The following is a 23,698-nucleotide window of genomic DNA, read 5'->3' as shown; positions in this document are numbered from 1 at the left end:
CAGCACCTAAAGTCTTGATTTTTGCAGAGTATCTTTATTGACTAATGTACATTACAATCGTGTAAAAACCAGAATTTAAATTTTTTAGGGTGTTCTCCTCAGCAAATGTTATAATATGGCTTTAAGTGATGAAAAGTTACATATAGGTTGTCGGCAAATTGCATATAATTCGGCAACTTTGCATACAAATGTCATTACAAAAGATAATTAAACACACTGCTGATGATCTAAACGTCTATGCTTAGTGCATGTTTCATTCTTATAACCAATAATTAAATAAGTAAACGTAACACAAACAAGAATTTGTCTTTAAAAAAGACAAGTTCACGGATCAGGTGTATAGTACATGTACTTTGAGCTACTTTGGTCAATATTCATATCTAACCTACTCTGCACTTATTCGACAATAAATAAGTGATATGAGGCTTAATAATGATACCTGCGTCTTGACTCTGGAAAACAATATTTTTTTAAAACCTCATTTTGCATTTAGTTTTAAGCCACCTCAGGAGCCACCTACAGGATCTCGTTTTGCATTTAGGTTTTTATTGCGTTGCAAAGTAGCAAAACTTTCTTTATATATGGCCCAATTCGTGCCTGGAAAAGGCTATCCCCTCTTACAACCTATCGACAGGTCTGATTTCTATAATGAGGTGTCACCGGGTTTGCAAGAGATAGTAATACCAAATCTAAACACCATGAAATTTACCACATCACGACCAAGCTCACATTGGGCGCCCATTCCTTTTTAAAGGAATTTTATCACCTACTAGGAAACAAATGTGGCTATAACTACAAAGAAAATTGTATATCTTATCACAAGTAAACAAAATAATTACACAGCTTGTTCTTGCTAGCTTTTGTCAGGGTCAGGGGTATGTATGAACATCAATATTATACAGGTTTATAGGCCTACACATGGGTTATTACAAGAGTCAATAAACATTAGCTAACATTCAATTAACTATAGAGTATAGATAATGGACTTAGTTTTGTGCAATGTAGTAATTTTCTGAAGTAAATCGCTTGCTGCACAGTTTTCTATATGATGATATGTTTACTTTGTAATCAGGCCTGGCCAATGACCCTGCTAGTTTTGATTAACCAATCAGTTATGTGTATTGTCAGCATGTGATGGCTATAAGCCAATTGTAAACATGTTTCTAAACAAGGCTAAAAAATTCCTACTCCTGTACAGACTCTTTTCCGGGTTAGGGCTAATTAGTAAGTTGTCATGTGTGGCAAGATTAGATAAAGGCATACAAACTAGGGTATGAGATATTAGGAATTATTTCCTAGCCTCTTAAAGCACATGGTTGGTGGGCTATATAGCTATTCAAGACACAGGATATGCAAGGGTTAAACTGTGCATATGAGATGTGGGTGCAAGTGGCATCATTTCACTGCCGTGAAAAAAGGGAAATTAAGCACAACATCTGGGCGCAAGATTTTTTAATGCTTTTAAGTCTTAAAAGACTTGTTTAAAGAACTTGTTTAACATGGGCGTAGCTAGCTTTCTTGGTCAGGGGGCCAAAAACAATGGTGGTTGCATCGAGACTGTGCAATACATGTAAAGTTTTCGCGTTTCCAAAAAGGGCTTAATTAAATGTGATAATGAGCGCGTGTAGCTAGCGGCAAAAAAATGTATTTTACACTATTTTGCCCATGATCGGGGTCAAAATGGGCTTTATTGGCATGTGGTAGCGCGCAAAAATTTTGTATGATATTCTTCTCCTGTTAAAAACTTTTTTGACCCCCTCTATAAGGAGGAAAAACTTTTTTGACTCCCCTTTTTGGAAACCTAAAACTTTTTCACCCCCTCTATTTTGCCCAGCCTCCCCTCCAAGTATTTTTGAACACTCCCTAAGCATTCCCCTGACATATTTGGCCAGCTGATTTGCTCACAAATTGCGCGCGCAGCAAGAACAAATTTCCACATTATTGAGGAAAATGTGTATCTTTCTTGGACAAAAAAAGGGGTCTAAAAGAAGAGGCCTTTAGTAGTATTATTCTAGTTTGTTTAGAAATTGCTGATTCTCCTACGGATATGGACTGTAGTGTAAACTTGATGTTAATAAATCCATATTTAGACAACAAGTCCGGTGGAAATCGTAGATTCTAAAGCAGAAAACACAATTTGTATTATTCATTCATTTATTCATTCATTCATTTATTCATTTATTTATTTCCACAATTCACAAACAAATAACATTACAAAATACGCACTAAAATACCATTATATCAAAGTATATCATCAAAGAATCATGGAGGAGACAAGCAACTACCAAAAAACAACAAACAAACAAACAAACTACAAGTAATGCTCGGCAATTAATCATATTTTGAAATTAAGTGTGTTTTGTAGGCCCTATACACGTCCCGGGGGGGGGGGGGGGGTTCTCAGTACAAATGACCGTACGGGGACGTGCCGCAAATATGGGTAGCATTTTCAGCCTCTTGGTATATCAATGACCCCTTTTTCAAAGCCTATTTTGGTATATGAATGGGTCCTTTTTTCACAATTTTCTCAATTTTTTCGGAAAATAGCCCAATTTTTCGTTAATTTAGCCAAAATTTAGCCAAAATTTTCCCAAAATTTAGGGAAAATTTGTAAAAACTAGGACAATTTGGGTTAAATTCGGCCGAAAATTTTGACTTTTGGTATATCAATGGGTCCAAATTTCTTGAAAAATTGGTATATTTATGGGTCCACTTTCAAATTCTCAGCGGCACGTCCCTACCAAAACCAAACTTGAGTACCCCCGGATACACGTTCCGAAAATGTTCACTGAATACACACTCTTAAATATTTTTGCAATGAGTTCCATTATGTATTTTTCTAGGATTTTCCATTATTAGTCATAGTGACATGTGGGGAATGTTTAATTATTTTATTTGGGTTTCACTGGATAAAATAGTCTATTATTAATTACAGGCCTATAGGTACTAGGTTCGCAGTATAGGCCTATATATGACATTTAATAATTGTAGAAAATCCCCAAACCTTCTCAAAATTATATATAGGTCAATAATTACGCTTCATGATTAAATTATTCATTTCCATTGCTTGCAAGTCACGTGGCTCCATGGTATGGTTATATACCTTGATATCCAGGTAGTCAGATTTTACTGATTACACACGCTTCAACAAATTTGAGGTCATTCTGTTTACAAACTGTCGGGGAACTTGTTTGATTACCATGCACGGGAAACAGTATACAGCATACGAGATCTACATTAATTTGTTAACATGAAGTTGCTACTTGTTTTAGCGGTCTTAGTTGGGGCAGCATTAGCCCAGGAACTTTGCTGTATTCCTGAGGAATTCGAAATAGGCGAAGGTAAGTAGGCCTAGTATAGATAGGAGTAATACATTTTTGATGTAGTTTCATTACTAGGCCTACTTTGATTAAAGTATACTTATAAGAATACTTTGTTATAATCATAATTTTATTGTGCGCTGCTACGGTTCGGCATGACCTTGCAAATGAAACCACAACCACATAAGCGGATAGGCCTATTGCTTCCATTATTCTTTCTCATAATTAATATCATGTTTCTCATTATTTCTATCATGTAATATTTCTTGGATCAAATGAAAAAGTATTCGCATATAGGCCTATAATATCAATAGACCAGTGGCCAATACACAAAGTTGCAATCATGCATTATCTCGTCCAGTGATCAATACGCCCCCTTAACGCCTACTTGCACGTGATAATCTGGACGATTTGTGCCTATTGGATTTGAATTTTAATCTATAAGATTAAAAAATGGTACACTCTATTAAATTCAGATTATAGTTTAATTTTAATTTATTAGATTAAGAATTTTTAATCTAAGCTTGGATTTGTCCCTCATCGCAATCTAATAGCTAGGGTAGACCTCACATGCGGCTTATTACTAGATCATATAGACTCACTAAGATTAGGCCAAGTAAAAATAAAAACTTATGTTTCTCGTCCGGGTTTTTAAAAATTAGGAAGATGAGGGGCTTTTTATTTTCTATTTTTTATTGGAAAACGACGCTAAACACCTGTATTTGGCACCATATTTTGGGTATTCGACATACAGATTGATATCTGAGAAAAAGGAGGAGGCCCTTTTTTTATTTTTTTATTTTGAGAGGTAGGCCCCTCTAATGATCACAAAACTCTTCTTAAATGATGTATTATGCATTTACAAAGCCGTAAAATAAGTTTCAACTTCTGAAACTTTTTCAAAAAGTTATAACTGAAAGTTTACCAAATATAAAGAAATTTGAAAAATCTTCAAAAAAGGAGGAGGGCGCGGACGAGAAACATGTATTTTTTTACTCGGCCTTACGGTTAACGGTTTGGATTAGGATTTAGCCCGGGGTTTCGTCATATATTAGTCCTACCGTAGTGCGCGGTTTATTCCAAAATTATATTCCAAATAATACTATTCCAAAACTAACCATAGGCCTATACCTGATTTTTTTTGGGGGGGGGAGGGATACTAGATGTTTCAAAAACATATGTGCCAAAAATCACTTCTCCCCTTTCCACCTGCCAAACTGCTTACCACCCCCATCCTTTTGTCCTGCCAAAAAAATCTTTGCCCCCCTCGTTTATATCTTTTTCGTATATCTCAACTGTATATCCGATTGATTTTCGTTCACAATGATTTTGGTTTCTGTAGTCGATGACATCACATCCAACCAATCAAAAAGAAGAAGAAGAAAAAAAAAAAAAAAAAGAATTGCTTTCAGGAAACAGAAGCAAAAACATTTATACTCTGCATGGGGTTTCCCGAGCTAGTCAATAGCCGACCAAACATGGAAAGTAACAATAGGAGATACACGGAAACTTTCAAACTAAAACTTAAAAGTATTATTATGCCATACAAAAAAGAGAGCGATTCCCTGTATACTAAGTAACCTAGAACTGACGACGGGAAGTGAAACCAGGAAGATCTCATGTTTAAAGGATTACGTGCCTGGACAAAAAAAAACCCAAAATGATATAAATAGCTACTTGATTTATATCAAAAGCTTACATAGAAATTAATACACTAATGTAGACTTTCCGTGCTCTGGATTTCCTCGCAAAATGGATTTATTGAATTTTTAGAACACTTTGTGATACATGACCCCAAACCACTGTCCGCTGATATCCTATTACTATAATTATGTTGTAACGTATAAGTGTCTTCAAACTTATATTGTTCAAAACTTTCAATGAGTTATCACCGGGTAGAACGTGTGAAGAAGATTTGAATTAGTGATAATTATAGAGCATATAGGCCTACTTGGTTATGGTTGAGATTCGATTACTGTGATTTATTCTCTTGTCTTTCAGTGTTTCTTTTGAACTTGTTTTTTCATGTTTGTAAATGCTCTAAAGTTTAACACGGAAACATGTGGCATATACTTTAGGGAAATTAATTTAATCGTTTGTCTCAAATAATCTTCAGAAATTTAAATGTTAATATGCGGAAAGCAGTTTTATTTTGCATTATTGTATGATAATTTTGACTATAGATGAGTTCTGACGTCACTGCCTGTTCAGGGCCCGTGCTTTTAAAACTCCCGCCACATCACAATAAGGCTATTGAACAGTGTAGTGGTTGTATGCATTTCGCTCAAGCATATCGATATACCAGTCCCTTGCCTTTGTTGATAAACATTGATGTCAACTCACATATAGATCCAATGTGTGGGTCAACCGGTTTGAACAAACGCGAGTTGTAGAGATGGAAAGGAGACAAACTACTTTTAGTGCCTATATTAAAACACTCACAACTGAAGTGCCCGGGCTTAGCAAACAGGCATTTAATAGAAAATATAATTTTAATAAGGGAAATAAACTTAATTTTCAGTTTTCCAGTTGTATAACGCACCCCGGGTTAACGCGCATGATTTTATTAATGCGCACGGAAGCTTTAAAACAAACAATAATTAATGAAATGAATAAGGCCAACTAGTATCGTGTAATTATGTTTAATATTTTCTCGTTTGTATAGGTATCCTAGCCAGTAATGACCGTGGCGGCAAATACGAATCCTATTATGAAAGACGCCATCGTGCCTATGATTTCCCGAAGAGAAAGACAGGATGGGAGGCTGACATTGACTACATGAATGGAACACGTCATCGTATGAAGCTGGTTGAAGACTACAACGCGGTAAGTGGCGTGCAAAACTTCCAATAAAAGTAACATTAGGCTATATACAACAAAATGTGCCCCTTTCCTAATTCGTGCATAAACTGGACGCACCCCAGCACACACCTATACATACCCCCGCAAAAACACACAGAAAAGAATGTTCGGAGAATGAAATTGTCGAAAATCGGACTGAATGGCCGACTCTGGTTGCAGTTCCTTTATTTATTTATTCCCATTTTTTATTTATCTCCAGAAATCCTTTTGGTTCATTGAAGATGATAAGTGTTCCAAGCAGCAATTACGATCACGTGAACCAATGCGATGTGTCACAAGTAAGTCAAATGTCATGTAAATGCCTAGCTTAAAGCAAATTTGTTGTTAAGTTCAAACTTTTTTTGACCCGGTTCAAATGTTTGATAACCATGATAACGCCCATGTTAATTCGTCCCAGATTATCTTATTTCAATTATCATGTTTATGGCCCGGGGCACTTCAATTTGAAATGGATATAGGTGTAGGGCTGGCACTTTCGCACTGTGCTAAGGGGCATTCGGTGAGAGCAAAATGTAAAAAATATGGGGTCATTGGCGGAGAGCATGATTTTTGGCATTCGGTGAGAACAAAATGTAAAAAATATGGGGTCATTGGGTGAGAACGTGACCCTTTTTTTAATGGAATCTTTGGGTGAGAACCGAAACAGCGCTAGTTCTAAATGGATTCATATTTCTTTGTTTTTTCAAAATAAGTAACAAAATCAGTGATATATGAAAGTTGCTGTTCAAATTGAACTTGTTAGGGTCTTTGGGTGACAGATCAAATGGAAAAATATGGGGTCTTCGGGTGACAGAGCATGAGTTCGTAAAACAATATGGGGTCTTTGGGTGACGCTGAAAAAGGGGGTCTTAACAACCCTACATACGCGTCCCCCCCGGGTTTATGGTGCCCATGGCCAGATGTGTGTCAAGTGCACGCATTACTGGATTTCTCAAATAAAAAAACACCGAAATGTGGTAAAATTGGGCTAAATTTCATTAAAAACTTACACTACCCATGGAAGATTTAGCTGAAGTCTTTCACAGAAGGGGTATGAGTTTTGAGTAGAATAGACAGCTTGGTACCGGCAACTCCAGTTGTGGAAGATATAGGTAAAGCCATAATACACAGGGGGAGTACGGGTTTCAAAATGACCCTGACCAATTACATTTGAAAAACATACTCCCCCTGTGGAAGATATTTCCAAAATCTTCCACAGGGATAGTATGGATTTCAATAGCCCGTTGCTCCCAAAAACCAAATGTGCGTAGTCTGCTGCTGGAAACAGTTGGTTTAAAACCATAATAATTTGCTATCTGATTTTGTTACCAAATATCCACAGTAAACGAGACATTGATCAGATCCTACTACGTGGGTGACAGGCAACTCAACATTGATGAATGGGGAGCACCAATTGATCACGAGTCAGGAGAGAAGGGATTCGAAACCAGGTCCTTTGTACGAGGTAGCTGCATTCCATTCGCATCAAGTTTCGTGGGAGAAAGAACTCAAGGAGGATCCACTGGTATGTATAAAATATAATACAAGGGACCGTTCACAAACACTTGTGGGGGGCTGATGTAAAAAAGGGGGGGGGCCTGAAATTGTTTGACCCAAGGGGGGCCCTGAAAAAAATTACCACAAATTTTTCCTGGGAAAATTGAGTTTATATGCTTTTCTATGGGGTTGACCCATAATTTTCATGAAAAAAGGGGGGCCCTGAAATTTTTCAGATCTAAAAAGGGGTCCCCGAAAAATTTTAGCGATGAAATTTTCTTGCATCATGCCCTCCCCAACAAGTGTTTGTGAACGGTCCCTAATCATTTTGGAATAGGGTGATTTGCGGCAGATTTGGAGTGCATTTTCAGGTGCTTAGTTTAAATTTGGAGTGTAAAAACATGGCTTAGAGAAACATTTTCCAGAATTTGGCCATTTTTTTAACAGAAATAACTTCAAAGTCCATAAAATTAGAAGTATAATTTGGGGTCTCTTTTTCCATTTAAATTTAACATATTTTGGGTAAGTTTTCAGAGCCTGCCGCACGTACAAACCTAGCCTCGGTTAGACACGACAGGGGCTCTGTGATGTTTCCCCTCCCCCCCTTTTTTTTTATTCCTGGCTACCCCTGAACACAAACAAGCAAATACACTAAAAGTCATTTTCAGCTGTCGCCCCTGTCGTATCTGCTACCATGAAAAAGAACATCTAATTGTGTCGCATCGTAGGCCTAGGCTACAAGCATAGGAGTAGGCCTATTAATAATTAGTGCCATGTAAAGAAAAGTTGACTTTCCTTGCTCAGGACTTCCTCTATCTAATTGATTATTTTCACATGTTATACCGTCAATATGCAACGAGGCTACTTTGAGATTCTTATTTTCGTCCTGAATCGAATTTGAAATTGATGTATGTCAAAAGGACATAGCCCTTGATATCAGTAGTTTGTGATCATCTGAGACCATACCTAAAGTTGATAATACACTGATAGGTTTGTAGCCCGGGCTTTATCTAGGCCTGCACATATATCGCATGAGCAATGCGGGGAGTAGGCCTAATGTAGACTTTCCCTGCTCTGGACTTCCTCGCAAAACGATTTTATTGAATTTGTTATACTCCCGGGTTACACTCCGTAATTCCCCGGCCCCATATGCACTTTGAACTATTTATTTTCGTCCTGTCGAATTTGGATATACGCATGTCGAAAGGACACATGGCCTTGGTATTGCTAGACTATTGATAATATCAGTATAATATTTGTACAGTGGATAACTGCAAGTAGGCCTACTACTTGATATAATATGACCAAAATCATAAAGCGTTGACTTTTGACAAACACGAAATTCGGAACAAAGATCAAAATATAAATCTTTTGACTACTTTTCTGCATGGATTTTTCATGCACATAAGCAGGGCCCAATGGTTTGTGCGGAAAAATTGATGAAATTACTTATAAGAAAATTACGTGAAACAATGTGCCTGTGATAATTTCCTGATTTTGACCCATTGAAATGCCAAATTTTTCCGCTTAGCGCGCTTTTGTTACGGAACATCAATTTCCCGGTGTCATTTTATAGCTCAAAAGTCCAACACAAGTTGTGCTGTAGGCCCTACGAGATTACGGTACCAAATTTATAAGTAGGCTACATTAATGGAGTTAATGGCAGATTGGCATTAAGTTGAACCTGAATTTGAAGCCTGGATAACAGTTGATAACGATAACAAACTTTTAAAGTTCTTCGCACTCTTTAAAACTCTGAAACCAATTTACAAAAATACAAATTTCGGGGCAAAGATCGGTACGGCGCTATTATCATGATTATAGGCCTGCACGAGTTAGGTGCGGGATTGTAACTTTTTTTTTTTATAGATAATTTGGATAATTTGTGTGTTGTAGTATAGGGTGAAAAATCTGCTATTTTAGATAGTTACAAGGTTGTTTTTGGCTATTTGGCTATTTTTGTGGATCATAATATCTCATATTATCTAAAATATCTGATATTTGTATATTAGGGACTTAGCAAATTTTTTGTGCAAATTTTTACTTAGTAAGTGATGGATATTAAGATATTATCGGCTATTTAGCTATTATCTAAATTAGCCAAAATATCTGCTAATTTGGATATTAGCTACAATATCCGATATTTCAGATATTTGTATATTAGGAACTTATAAAATTTTAATTGAATTTTTTTACTTAGTAAGTGATGGATATTAAGATATTATCAGCTATTTAGCTATTATCTAAATTAGCCAAAATATCTGCTAATTTGGATATTAGCTACAATATCCGCTATATCAGATATTTGTATATTAGGAACTTATAAAATTTTAATTGAATTTTTTTTAACTTAGTAAGTGATGGATATTAAGATATTATCAGCTATTTAGCTATTATCTAAATTAGCCAAAATATCTGCTAATTTGGATATTAGCTACAATATCCGCTATATCAGATATTTGTATATTAGGAACTTATAAAATTATAATTGAAATTGTTTGACTTAGTAAGTGATGGATATTAAGATATTAGCAGCTATTTAGCTATTATCTAAATTAGCCAAAATATCTGCTAATTTGGATATTAGCTACAATATCCGCTATATCAGATATTTGTATATTAGGAACTTATAAAATTTTAATTGAAATTTTTTTTACTTAGTAAGTGATGGATATTAAGATATTATCAGCTATTTAGCTATTATCTAAATTAGCCAAAATATCTGCTAATTTGGATATTAGCTACAATATCCGCTATATCAGATATTTGTATATTAGGAACTTATAAAATTATAATTGAAATTGTTTGACTTAGTAAGTGATGGATATTAAGATATTAGCAGCTATTTAGCTATTATCTAAATTAGCCAAAATATCTGCTAATTTGGATATTAGCTACAATATCCGCTATATCAGATATTTGTATATTAGGAACTTATAAAATTGTTATTGAAATTTTTTGACTTACTAAGTGATGGATATTAAGATATTATCGGCTATTTAGCTATTATGTAAATTAGCCAAAATATCTGCTAATTTGGATATTAGCTAAAATATCCGCTATATCAGATATTTGTATATTAGGAACTTATAAAAATTTTATTGAAATTTTTTTAACGTAGTAAGTGATGGATATTAAGATATTATCGGCTATTTAGCTATTATCTAAATTAGCCAAAATATCTGCTAATTTGGATATTAGCTAAAATATCCGCTATATCAGATATTTGTATATTAGGGACTTACAAAAAAAAATTGAAATTTTTGTACTTAGTAAGTGATGGATATTAAGCTATTAGCGGCTATTTAGCTATTATCTAAATTAGCCAAAATATCTGCTAATTTGGATATTAGCTAAAATATCCGCTATATCAGATATTTGTATATTAGGAACTTATAAAATTATAATTGAAATTTTTTGACTTAGTAAGTGATGGATATTAAGATATTATCAGCTATATAGCTATTATCTAAATTAGCCAAAATATCTGCTAATTTGGATATTAGCTAAAATATCCGCTATATCAGATATTTGGATATTAGGAACTTGTAAAAATTTTTTTATTGCATTTTTTTACTTAGTAAGTGATGGATATTAAGATATTATCAGATATTTAGCTATTATCTAAATTAGCCAAACTATCTGCTAATTTAGATATTATCTCAAATATCCGATATATCAGATATTTGGATATTAGGAACTTATAAAAAATTTTATTGAAATTTTTTTAACGTAGTAAGTGATGGATATTAAGATATTATCGGCTATTTAGCTATTATCTAAATTAGCCAAAATATCTGCTAATTTGGATATTAGCTAAAATATCCGCTATATCAGATATTTGTATATTAGGGACTTATAAAAAAATTGAAATTTTTGAACTTAGTAAGTGATGGATATTAAGCTATTAGCGGCTATTTAGCTATTATCTAAATTAGCCAAAATATCTGCTAATTTGGATATTAGCTAAAATATCCGCTATATCAGATATTTGTATATTAGGAACTTATAAAATTATAATTGAAATTTTTTGACTTAGTAAGTGATGGATATTAAGATATTATCAGCTATTTAGCTATTATCTAAATTAGCCAAAATATCTGCTAATTTGGATATTAGCTAAAATATCCGCTATATCAGATATTTGGATATTAGGAACTTGTAAATTTTTTTTTATTGCATTTTTTTTATTTAGTAAGTGATGGATATTAAGATATTATCAGATATTTAGCTATTATCTAAATTAGCCAAACTATCTGCTAATTTAGATATTATCTCAAATATCCGATATATCAGATATTTGGATATTAGGAACTTATAAAAATTTTTATTGAAATTTTTTACTTAGTAAGTGATGGATATTAAGATTTTATCAGATATTTAGCAATTATCTAAATTAGCCAAAATATCTGCTAATTTAGATATTATCTGAAATATCTGCTATATCAGATATTTGGATATTAGGAACTTATAAAAAAAAAATTATTGAATTTTTTTACTTAGTAAGTGATGGATATTAAGATATTATCAGATATTTAGCTATTATCTAAAATAGCCAAAATATCTGCTAATTAATATTAGCTCAAGAACGACGCATACATCATGCATGTTGTGTTAGTTCATAAAAGATGTGAAATTAATATGCCTGAGAACCATTTAATGAACAGCCTAGAATGATGGATCATGCATGTTGTCTTCTAGTTCATATTAAATAGTATAATCCTAAACGATGGATATAGTTGAAAAAGACTTTTAAAGAACGACGCATATTGTATGTGAATGTATTAATGTAGTTATATATACATATACCGCCTGTCTCAAAAAAAATTGTGCAAGTGAAAAGCGCCCTCTTTGGCAATTATCATCAGGTATTGTTCCATCAAAATTGAAAACGGCCAAAGTGAATCCGGTTTTTAAATCTGGTGACAAACATAAATTTACCAATTATCGTCCCATTTCTATTTTACCATCTATCTCAAAACTGCTCGAGAAGATCATTTATAACCGGATCCTTGACTTCATTACTGATCACAAAATTCTCAGTCCGAACCAATTTGGCTTTCGCAAAAATCATTCCACTTACATGGCTATTAATAACCTGTATGACACCATTACCACTGCAATTGACAATAAACTATGCACAGTAGGTATCTTCCTTGATTTAAGCAAGGCTTTTGACACCCTTGACCATTCCATTCTCCTTCAAAAACTTTACCACTGTGGCATTAGAGGAACTTCCAATTTGTGGATCAAAAACTATTTAAAGGATAGACAACAATTTGTTGTCTTCAATGGAAACATTCCACCACTAATACCATCCATTGTGGAGTTCCACAGGGTTCGATCCTCGGTCCCTTACTTTTCCTCCTTTACATAAATGATTTGCCCAACTGCTCCTCTAAGCTTAAATTTATTTTATTCGCAGATGATACTAATATAATTTGTACCAATAAAGATCCTAATACCCTTGAAACCCTGCTAAATAAAGATCTTGAAATAATTTCTAACTGGTTTAAATTAAACAAGCTGTCATTAAATGTAAATAAAACTAATTACATGATATTTAAAAGTAAATATAGTCGGAATCCCAACATTGACATTAAAGTTAAGATTGATAATAAACAATTAGGTCAAGTTAATACTACTAAATTCTTAGGGATCCTAATTGATGATAATTTAAGCTGGAAGTCCCACACCACTCACGTCTGTAATATCATCTCTAAATATAATGGCATCATCAGAAAAGTTAAGCAATTTCTTCCAATTGAGTCCTTGCCAACCTTATACAACTCGTTGGTTTATCCTTACTTAAACTATTGTGCAATTATCTGGGCTGATAATAATAATTCACACCGTGACTCTGTTCTCCTGTTGCAAAAGAAGCTCGTCAGAACCTGCACTAACTCACTCTGGTTAGCACATTCTGACCCACTTTTTTCAACACTTAAAACATTAAAAATTCATGATTTGTACATTCTTCAAATTGTAATTTTTATGTATCAATTTTATCATTGTCTCCTTCCCAACGACCTACTTGATCAAAATTATTTTACTATCAACAGTGATGTGCATAACTACAACACTCGTCATGCAGGTGATATCCATATTGAGCAAACCAACACGTGCCTTGCATATAACACCATCAGAATCCAAGGTGCATTACTTTGGAATAATTTACCACCAATCCTGAAAAGCGCACCTTCGGTAGCTGTTTTAAACAACACATGAAAAAACATCTCCTTGGAAAATATTTGCCAAGTGAATCGTAATTACATTCATGTTTCATTACTACTTTAAAACGGTCTCTCATTTCTTGCTATCAGGTCAGCTTTATGTCGGCACCCTAATTTTTTGGTACATTATTTAGTTTACCATCAGTTTTATATTTTCCAATTATGTATCATTTCACTCCAAATTGTGTGCCCAGTGCATGGACAGCCTTGTGGCCATAACTGCTTGCTTTCACTATCTCGTCCATAGGCACTCAGTGCACGATTTTGAGTGAAAATTGTACCGAGCGTATTTTATTTTTGGTTAAATGTTGTATGTTGTAACTTTAGGCCGAGGGCACTGCACCTCACGCTCTGCGTTTAGCAGTGTCCTCATCCATCTCATTGACGTTTTTCATAAAAATAGTTGCTTTTTCCATTATATTATTGTATATAAAATACATCATTATTGTATCTCATTGTATCATAATTATATTGTTGTATAATGAATGGATGAAAATAAATTGATTGATTGATTGATAATTACAAAATTACTGTTGTGATATAATGTTTACATCAATGTCACGGGCGCAGTCTTAGCTCTCAAATGCCGTTTGTTCTGTTCAATTTGCTTGTTCCAATTTCGAGATATGTTTATTTAACAACGAAAGGGTAAAATCACAATTGTGCCACTTTTACTAGGGAAGAGAGCTGTAAATCAATGATAGCTGATGTTGATGCGTCTAATGTACTCCCCCTTTCGGGGCGCACGCATTATACGCATCAACATCAGCACTATTTTGTCTAATATCTCTCCCAACAAGTAATATGCGTTCATTAACCTATAACATGTATAAGTGCGCAATATTTGCTTGTCTTTTAACATGTCTTAAGGGCTGGGGTACTCTCTAAATTCCAGGGACTTATTAAAAGGACAAAACTTTGAAAAGACTTAAAATTCAAATCTAATGGATTTAAATTGTACTCTAACAAAGATTTGAATTTTAAGTCTTTCAAAAGTTTTGTCATTTTAACAAGTCTCTTAGACTTATTTTTAAATCTTAGAAATTTAGAGAGTAGGCTATGAACGTTTGGACAGTATTTATTTTGGGACATTAGAGCACATCAGACATATCGAATTGCATTCTGAATATGAAGAATGTCATTCTGATATCAAATAATTTTGATTTTTTGAAATTCGCAATTAAATACACATTTTATGGCAAATCATTAAAATTGATATTTTTGATATTTAACAGTACTTGAAGTAAACTTTATAAATCTGATGATTTATACTTAAAGTGTATGTAGGTGGGATGAAAAGCCGACGATCAATTGAAAATTTTGACCTTTCGTATTGAAGATATGGATTTTTTCCCAAAACACCAAAAAAATTAGGTCTTTTGGGAAAAAATCCATATCTTCAATATGAAAGGTCAAAATTTTCAATTGACCGTCGGCTTTTCCTCCCTGCTACATACACTTTAAGAATATATCATTAGATTTATATAATTTACTTCGAGGACTGTTATATATCAAAATTTGAAAAATATCAAATTTTTATAATTTGTCATAAAATTTGTATTATATTGTGATTTTAAAAAATGAAAATTATTTGATATCAGAAAGACATGCTTCGTATTCAGAATGCAATTCGATAGGTCTGAGGTGCTCTCATGTCCCACAAAAAATACTGTCGAAACGCAATAAACGCTCATTTTGGATCCCTTAAGTGACTAACAGAGGCGGATTTAAGGAAAAGGGCCCTGTCAGCAAAATATCCCGGGGGGCCCAATAGTAAAGAGTTGACTCGGAGCGTTCCTTTTTTTTTTTTTTTGGGAGGAGGGCAAGAAAAAAATGGACAGTGAGCATTAGTTCGGTGCAATGTTATGAGATATGTGCGCGTAGTGCGCAAATATACATTTCTTTTCATACTATTTGAAGTAAAAGTTGATGTACATTTGGTAAATTTCTCGCGAAGCGCGCGAAAATTTCCAAATTCACAATATTCTATACCCAAATCAGGGTTTATAAGATTTGTGAGAGTTTAAACGGTAGGTAGGGGCCTACTAAAGAACAAGGAATATTTCCTTTTCTGTTTTTGCTTGATAGTCAAGCAAGCAAAATCCCAGATTAAGGACCAGAATCAGTTTTAATATCATAATAAATCTGACCTCAGGGAATAGGAAGCTAATACGTTAGTACATGTACGCGTGAATTTTGACATTAGGGGGATGGGGTTGGAAAAATTCTGAAATCCAGGACATTTTGGCGAGAAAACAATTTTATGGTACAAATGCGCGCGAAAAATTTTGCCATTTTGAAACTAAACTGTTAAAACATGGTGCACAAGCGGGATTTATCCCCCATCCCCAATATACCCCACCGGATCTACGCCTAATCGCCTATGCACCTTAGTCTGTTTTAGCCCAGTGAATTTTGCATTTATAGGGCCAGTGCGCTTTGCGCGGGCAAAATTTTACCCTATTTTGGCCCAAAACATGGTGTTTAGGTCTAAAAAGGAAGATGCACAGGGCAATTTTGGGGGCCCTGGGCCCATCTGGGTCCTGTAGCCCATAATATTTGACATTATGGGGCTCATGTACCCATGAAAGGTACACTGCCCAAGTGCTGGGTGTACCAACTCAGAACCATGAACTGTTATATTTTGCTTTAAATTACTTTTTTTAAACATTTAGGCCCTGGGGCAGAGAGCCGCAGATGTTAAACTTAAAACAAAGGGCCAAGTGGGCCAATAATAGTTGACATTTGGAGATCTCATGTACCCATAAATAGTAATTGAGAAACGAATGGTCCTTTGTATTGACATTTGGGCCCCCGGGAACTCTTGATCTTGGATATCTGCTGGGCCAAAATTGGCCAAATTAAGAGGAAAGACCTTTAGGCCGCCGTCCACATACGGGGTCCTTTGTAGTTTTAGAGCCAGCTTTGATGATACCCTTATATCTAACATCTAACATTGGGGGCCCTGGGCCCATACTAGATGACCTACTTGTATTGTGAGAAATTGTATTCCCGAATATTAAATTTGGCCCCTGGGGCCCTTGATCTTTGACCTCTTGCTGGGTCTAAAACGGGCAAAATGTAACTTTTTAAGAATCATAAATAGGCCTACTGGCATAAATAGAATGTCCTCTTGCATGCACGGGCATATATATAACCTTTTCAGTACTATTCTACCAACCGCACCTTTGAACCTTGTAGAAAACAATTTAAAAAAGCAACAAAAAAAAAGCAGGGGGGCCCTTTGGCCAAAATAACAAGGGGGCCTTGTCAGCACTTGCTGACTTGCTGACAGCTTAAATCCGCCACTGATGACTAAGAGAACAGTATTTACCATGATAAAATCATTGACATGCACATGTAAAACAGCAGAATGTGAAATCCATTTTTACAACAGAATGTGAAATATTTATTTATCTTTTAATCTCTTTCAAGTGGAAAAAGAGAATCATCATTCCTGCATCATGATAAAACAGTAAAAACAGTAAAAAACTCTTTGTATTGTGTATTGTGTATTCTTTTGATTTCATGAAGGAACTCTTGATAAACTTGATGCTATCACTGTTACATGTAAAGCCCTCTTCCATAGTAAAAGTGGCACAATTGTGATTTTACCCTTTCGTCTTTAACTAAACATATCTCGAGATTAAAACAAGCAAATTGAACAGAACAAACGGCATCTGAGAGCTAAGACTACACCCTTGACGTTGATATAAACATTATTTCACAACGGTATTTTCTAATTGCCAGAGAGGGCGCTTTTCACTTGCACAATTTTTTTTGAGACAGGCTGTACATGTAGTTGTATGATGATTTCTCATGATGTGTTTTAGTTCATAATCCTAGACGATGGATATAGTTGTAAAAGACTTTTAAAGAACGACGCATATTATAGTATACATTAAAGTTGCATATGATCAAGTTTCATAAATCATGTATAGGCCTACTGCTGTAACATCATACTGCAGTTACTGTCCGTTTTCCTATACACAATACACAGTGCTCTTACCATTGACGCGTGACCTCTACAAATAGCCTACGTTAAAAGTATGGGGATTTGCCTAGTTAACGTCGCTGTGTGAAAAATAACCGGCCAATATTAAAAGTACTCTTCCACAGTTCTAGAAAATATAGTTTTGTAACATGTCCTAAATTTTTAGCTAATTTAGATGTTTGGAAATATGCGTACTTTGGTGTTTTAGTGTATGTTATAGGTAATAGTACATTGCCTAGTTAATGTCGCTGTGTGAAAAATAACCGGCCAGTATTAAAAGTACTCTTCTAAAATTCTAGAAAATATAGTTTTGTAACATGTCCTAAATTTTTAGCTAATTTAGATGTTTGGAAATATGCATACTTGGGTGTTTTAGGAAGGATATGTAAACGACAGATAACACCAAAAATATGAAGAAATTATTTTCAAACCGTGTTAAGTCTGCAAACCACCATGCTTCTCATTTTCAAGAACGCTGGTTAACAATAAGCACGTATTGTCTCATTTCGTAAACAAAGACCACACAGAATTGTTCTCTAGCGCTCGCTTTATAATCGTTCACCCAACTGAAACTATAATCCCAGCGCATTGCTCCATTGTACATGTAAAGCAGAAACATATGTTGTGTTTTTTAACCAGAGAAGATATGATTTAATCAGTTGAGCTGTTTTCAATGAGTGTTATCTTGGTTTAATAGCTTTTAATGGGGTTTAAGTCCTACAAAGGTCGAGGTGAATTCTACTGTAGACATGACTGCATCATGTATTGTAAAGAACGACGCATATACACCTGTACACTAGTGAAATTGCATATTGAACAATATTATGAACAGCCTACATCATGCATGTTGTGTTTTAGTTCATAATGCTACACGATGGATATAGTTGGTAAAGAATTATAAAGAACGACACATACATCATGCATGTTGTGTTAGTTCATAAAAGATGTGAAATTAATATGCCTGAGAACCATTTAATGAACAGCCTAGAATGGATAATGCATGTTGTCTTCTAGTTCAAACGATGGATATAGTTGGAAAAGACTTTTAAAGAACGACGCATATTGTATGTGAATGTATTAATGTAGTTATATATACATATACATGTAGTTGTATGATGATTTCTCACAATGTGTTTTAGTTCATAATCCTAAACGATGGATATAGTTGTAAAAAACTTTTAAAGAACGACGCATATTATAGTATACATTAAAGTTGCATATGCATCAAGTTTCCTAAATCATGTATACTGCTGTAAAATATTGTAAAGAACGACGCATACACCTATACACTAGTGAAATTGCATATTATGAACAGCCTACATCATGTTGTGTTTTAGTTCATAATGCTACACGATGGATATAGTTGGTAAAGAATTATAAAGAACGACGCATACATCATGCATGTTGTGTTAGTTCATAAAAGATGTGAAATTAATATGCCTGAGAACCATTTAATGAACAGCCTAGAATGGATAATGCATGTTGTCTTCTAGTTCATAAAAGTATAACCCTAAACGATAGATATAGTTGGAAAAGACTTTTAAAGAACGACGCATATTGTATTTTACATGTCAGTGTATTATGGTGATGATAATATTGTACATTAAAGTTGCAAAAACTATGAGAGAAAGATGTATCATTTGAAGACTCATATTTGTAAACGTTGTGAAATAGGTAGGCATAGCCATAATAATATCTGAAAAATATCCAAATTATCCTAATTAGCCCTCAGATCATAAATATGCAAATTATCCTAATTAGCCATAATAATATCCAAAATATCTAAAATATCCAAATTATCCAAAATAGCCCTAATAATATCCAAATTATCTAAAATATCCAAATATCTGAAATATCCAAATTATCCTAATGACCAATAATAATATGAAAAATATCAGAAATATGCAAATTATCCTAATTAGCCATAATAATATCCAAAATATCCAAAATAGCCCTAATAATATCCAAATTATCTAAAATATCCAAATATCTGAAATATCCAAATTATCCTAATTAGCCATAATAATATCCAAAATATCTCAAATATCCAAAATAGCCCTAATAATATCCAAATTATCTAAAATATCCAAATATCTGAAATATCCAAATTATCCTAATTAGCCATAGGCCTAATAATATCCAAAATATCTCAAATATCCAAAATAGCCCTAATAATATCCAAATTATCTAAAATATCCAAATATCTGAAATATCCAAATTATCCTAATGACCAATAATAATATGAAAAATATCAGAAATATGCAAATTATCCTAATTAGCCATAATAATATCCAAAATATCTAAAATATCCAAAATAGCCCTAATAATATCCAAATTATCTAAAATATCCAAATATCTGAAATATCCAAATTATCCTAATTAGCCATAATAATATCCAAAATATCTCAAATATCCAAAATAGCCCTAATAATATCCAAATTATCTAAAATATCCAAATAGCTGAAATATCCAAATTATCCTAATGACCCATAATATGAAAAATATCAGAAATATCCAAATTATCCTAATTAGCCATAATAATATCCAAAATATCTAAAATATCCAAATTATCCAAAATAGCCCTAATAATATCCAAATTATCTAAAATATCCAAATTATCCTAATGACCCATAATAATATGAAAAATATCAGAAATATCCAAATTATCCTAATTAGCCACAATAATATCCAAAATATCTAAAATATCTAAATTATCCAAAATAGCCCTAATAATATCCAAATTATCTAAAATATCCAAATAGCTGAAATATCCAAATTATCATAATGACCCATAATAATATGAAAAATATCAGAAATATCCAAATTATCCTAATTAGCCATAATAATATCCAAAATATCTAAAATATCCAAATTATCCAAAATAGCCCTAATAATATCCATAACAATATGAAAAATATCAGAAATATCCAAATTATCCTAATAAGCATAGTAATATCCAAATTATCCAAAATAGCCCTAATAATATCCAAATTATCTAAAATATCCAAATAGCTGAAATATCCAAATTATCCTAATGACCCATAATAATATGAAAAATATCAGAAATATCCTAATTAGGCATAATAATATCCAAAATATCCAAATTATCCAAAATAGCCCTAATAATAGGGCCTATCCAAATTATCTAAAAATATCTGAAATATCCAAATTATCCTAATGACCCATAATAATATGAAAAATATCAGAAATATCCAAATTATCCTAATTAGCCATAATAATATCTAAAATATCCAAATTATCCAAAATAGCCCTAATAATATCCAAATTATCTAAAATATCCAAATAGCTGAAATATCCAAATTATCCTAATGACCCATAATAATATGAAAAATATCCAAATTATCCAAAATAGCCCTAAAAATATCCATAATAATATGAAAAATATCAGAAATATCCAAATTATCCTAATTAGCCATACTAATATCCAAAATATCCAAATTATCCTAAATAGCCCTAATAATATACAAAATATCTAAAATATCAAAATTATCCTAAATAGCCATAATAATATCCAAAATATCTAAAATATCCTAATATCTGAAATATCCAAATTATCCTAATTAGCCACAATAATATCCAAAATATCCAAATTTTCCAAAATAGCCCTAATAATAGCCAAATTATCTAAAATATCTAAATATCTGAAATATCCAAATTATCCTCATGACCCATAATAATATGAAAAATATAACAAATATCCAAATTATCCTAATTAGCCATAATAATATCCAAAATATCTAAAATATCTTAATTAGCCATAATATCTAAAATATCCAAATATCTGAAATATATAAATATCCATAATATCCTTGATAATATCCAAATTATCTAAAATATCCAAATATCCAAAATATCAGTAGGTGCAACTATTATCCAAATTATCCATAATATCCTTTAATAATATCCAAATATCTTAATAGCTAATAGCTGAAGCTAATTGGATATTTGTCAGGATATTTTAGATAGTTACAATCCCGCACCTTAATGGGTGCTTGGCGGTTTTAGTCACTGAAGTATCATCGCTGTTCTCATGGAAATTGAAATTCCACTGAAAAGGGTCTAATATACTGATTATTTTGTTAGGCCAACTCAATGTACCTACACGGACATGATGATGGCTGTCGTGGTTAATATATTTAAAAGGGTACTGTGGCTTACTGTACAGGACTAAAGATGGAAACATTTCTATTTCTTTTCAGTGAGATTCACTCACCAATCTCATTACGAGGATTTCACTAAAGGAATTCAAGACTACGACCGGTTCTTCCGTTTGCCCGATTTCTGCCCTAAATAAATGTAAGTATAACAAGAGTTCCCTTTAAAAGGGAAGATACAATTTAGTTGTTACATATTCATACCAAGTTAATTGATCAAAGCAAGTGTTGTTTCATCAATATAAATGTTTGTAGAAACTGTTTCACATGCAGTAAATTACTCGACTCGAAGGTCTACTTTTGCTTACAGTTTCCTAGTGACTTCCTGCTTTCTTTTTTTTCTTTTTCCTGACAGAAACATCAAGTGTACTACAATCGGTTTCCTGTTATTCAACATAGCCATATGATAAATTGTGCAACTCGGGAAAACTGAAGTTAACAATGTGAATAATGCTTTAGCGTGTGGGGTGGGTGGGGTGGGGTGGGTGTATGTGTGGAGGGATGAGGGGTGGGTGGGTGTGTGGTTGGGTGGAATGTACGTACGCCAGGTCTTTCTGTCATTAAATTTCCAAAATAATGTATAGCACTGAGCGTTATGAATCAACATTGATCCGAGACAACATCTCAGCACCACAAGCTTTAAGTACTAGGATTTTAGTCAACTATGCCGCACAATTTCTGTCAAATTAAGGGGGTACTACACCCCTTGATAAATTTATGACTATTTTTGCAGTTTTCTCAAAAACTAATAAAACACTGGTAACAAAAATTATACATATTATAGGGCAAGGAATCCAGTTACTACACTGGAATTTCAGTTACTCAAGACAAGTAGTTATTGATTTATTGATCAAATATTGGTTTTCCCTCATTTTTGACTGTAACTCCACAACTGTTGTCTGTGCTGAAATGAAATTTTCAGTGCAGTAGTTGTAGTCCTTGCCCCTATAATATACATATCTAACTTGTCACCAATGCGCTATAATTTTTGAGAAAAATGCAAAAATAGGCTCAAAATTGGCCAGGGGTGTGGTACCCCCTTAATAAAGATATTCCAGTGATCAAAACTGAACATAGTGATCAAAACGGATAAAACATTATTTCAGAACCTTCAACCGGGGGTGGGGGGTAAACATAAAGTAACTTAGTAAGGCACATTTCTCAAGTATCTTAAAATGTACAATAAGCCCTAGTACTAATGTTAGTTTAATGATTTTGATGACGATAACGATTATTAAACGTTGTCAATAAATACTACTGTCATCTAGACTTGTCATTTTGTCGATGTCTGTGGTGAGTTGACTGAATTCATTTCCAACTAGTTGAATAACTTAACTTTTGGAAATCAGACTAGAATTGGGGCCAAGGTGGAGGTAAATGCAGTGTCAGAGGGAAAAATCTTGACCCTCTCCTTAGAATCCTGTATAACTGCCAGTTCATCGAGGCCCAGGGATTTTAAAAGCCCCCATGCTTAGGCCCCCAACCACCATCTCCTTATTCAAATGCACCCATCTAGCTCATATAAACTATATACTTGATCCACCAGTCCTTTAACTGCTTATACGCGATTGAGAAACGGCCATTTTGTTCAGCCATGTTTACTAGTTTCGAAATCAGGGCCGAGGGACTCAGGCTACC

General features: G+C 33.5%; 1 protein-coding gene across 1 annotated transcript; it reads left to right on the top strand.

The window, feature by feature from the left end:
• The first annotated feature begins 3,117 nt into the window (after positions 1 to 3,117).
• Positions 3,118 to 22,482, top strand: LOC140165055 (development-specific protein LVN1.2-like). The gene is made up of 6 exons (XM_072188472.1): positions 3,118 to 3,341; positions 5,986 to 6,146; positions 6,382 to 6,460; positions 7,504 to 7,686; positions 22,106 to 22,202; positions 22,416 to 22,482. Exons 1-5 carry the CDS (start codon positions 3,251 to 3,253, stop codon positions 22,198 to 22,200), a joined length of 609 nt encoding a protein of 202 aa, XP_072044573.1. The 5' UTR covers positions 3,118 to 3,250; the 3' UTR covers positions 22,201 to 22,202; positions 22,416 to 22,482.
• Positions 22,483 to 23,698: the final 1,216 nt, after the last annotated feature.

Source organism: Amphiura filiformis, chromosome 11 (assembly GCF_039555335.1).
Source record: "Amphiura filiformis chromosome 11, Afil_fr2py, whole genome shotgun sequence".
NCBI classification, from domain to species: domain Eukaryota; kingdom Metazoa; phylum Echinodermata; class Ophiuroidea; order Amphilepidida; family Amphiuridae; genus Amphiura; species Amphiura filiformis.
This window is presented reverse-complemented; position numbering and strand designations above follow the sequence as displayed.

What these genes read in the sequence shown, in the direction of transcription:
- LOC140165055 (XM_072188472.1), top strand. Translation starts at nt 3,251, where the DNA reads ATGAAGTTGCTACTTGTTTTAGCGGTCTTAGTTGGGGCAGCATTAGCC. An exon ending in GGAATTCGAAATAGGCGAAG is followed by an intron (nt 3,342 to 5,985) that starts GTAAGTAGGCCT and finishes TCGTTTGTATAG; the next exon opens with GTATCCTAGCCAGTAATGAC. An exon ending in TGGTTGAAGACTACAACGCG is followed by an intron (nt 6,147 to 6,381) that starts GTAAGTGGCGTG and finishes ATTTATCTCCAG; the next exon opens with AAATCCTTTTGGTTCATTGA.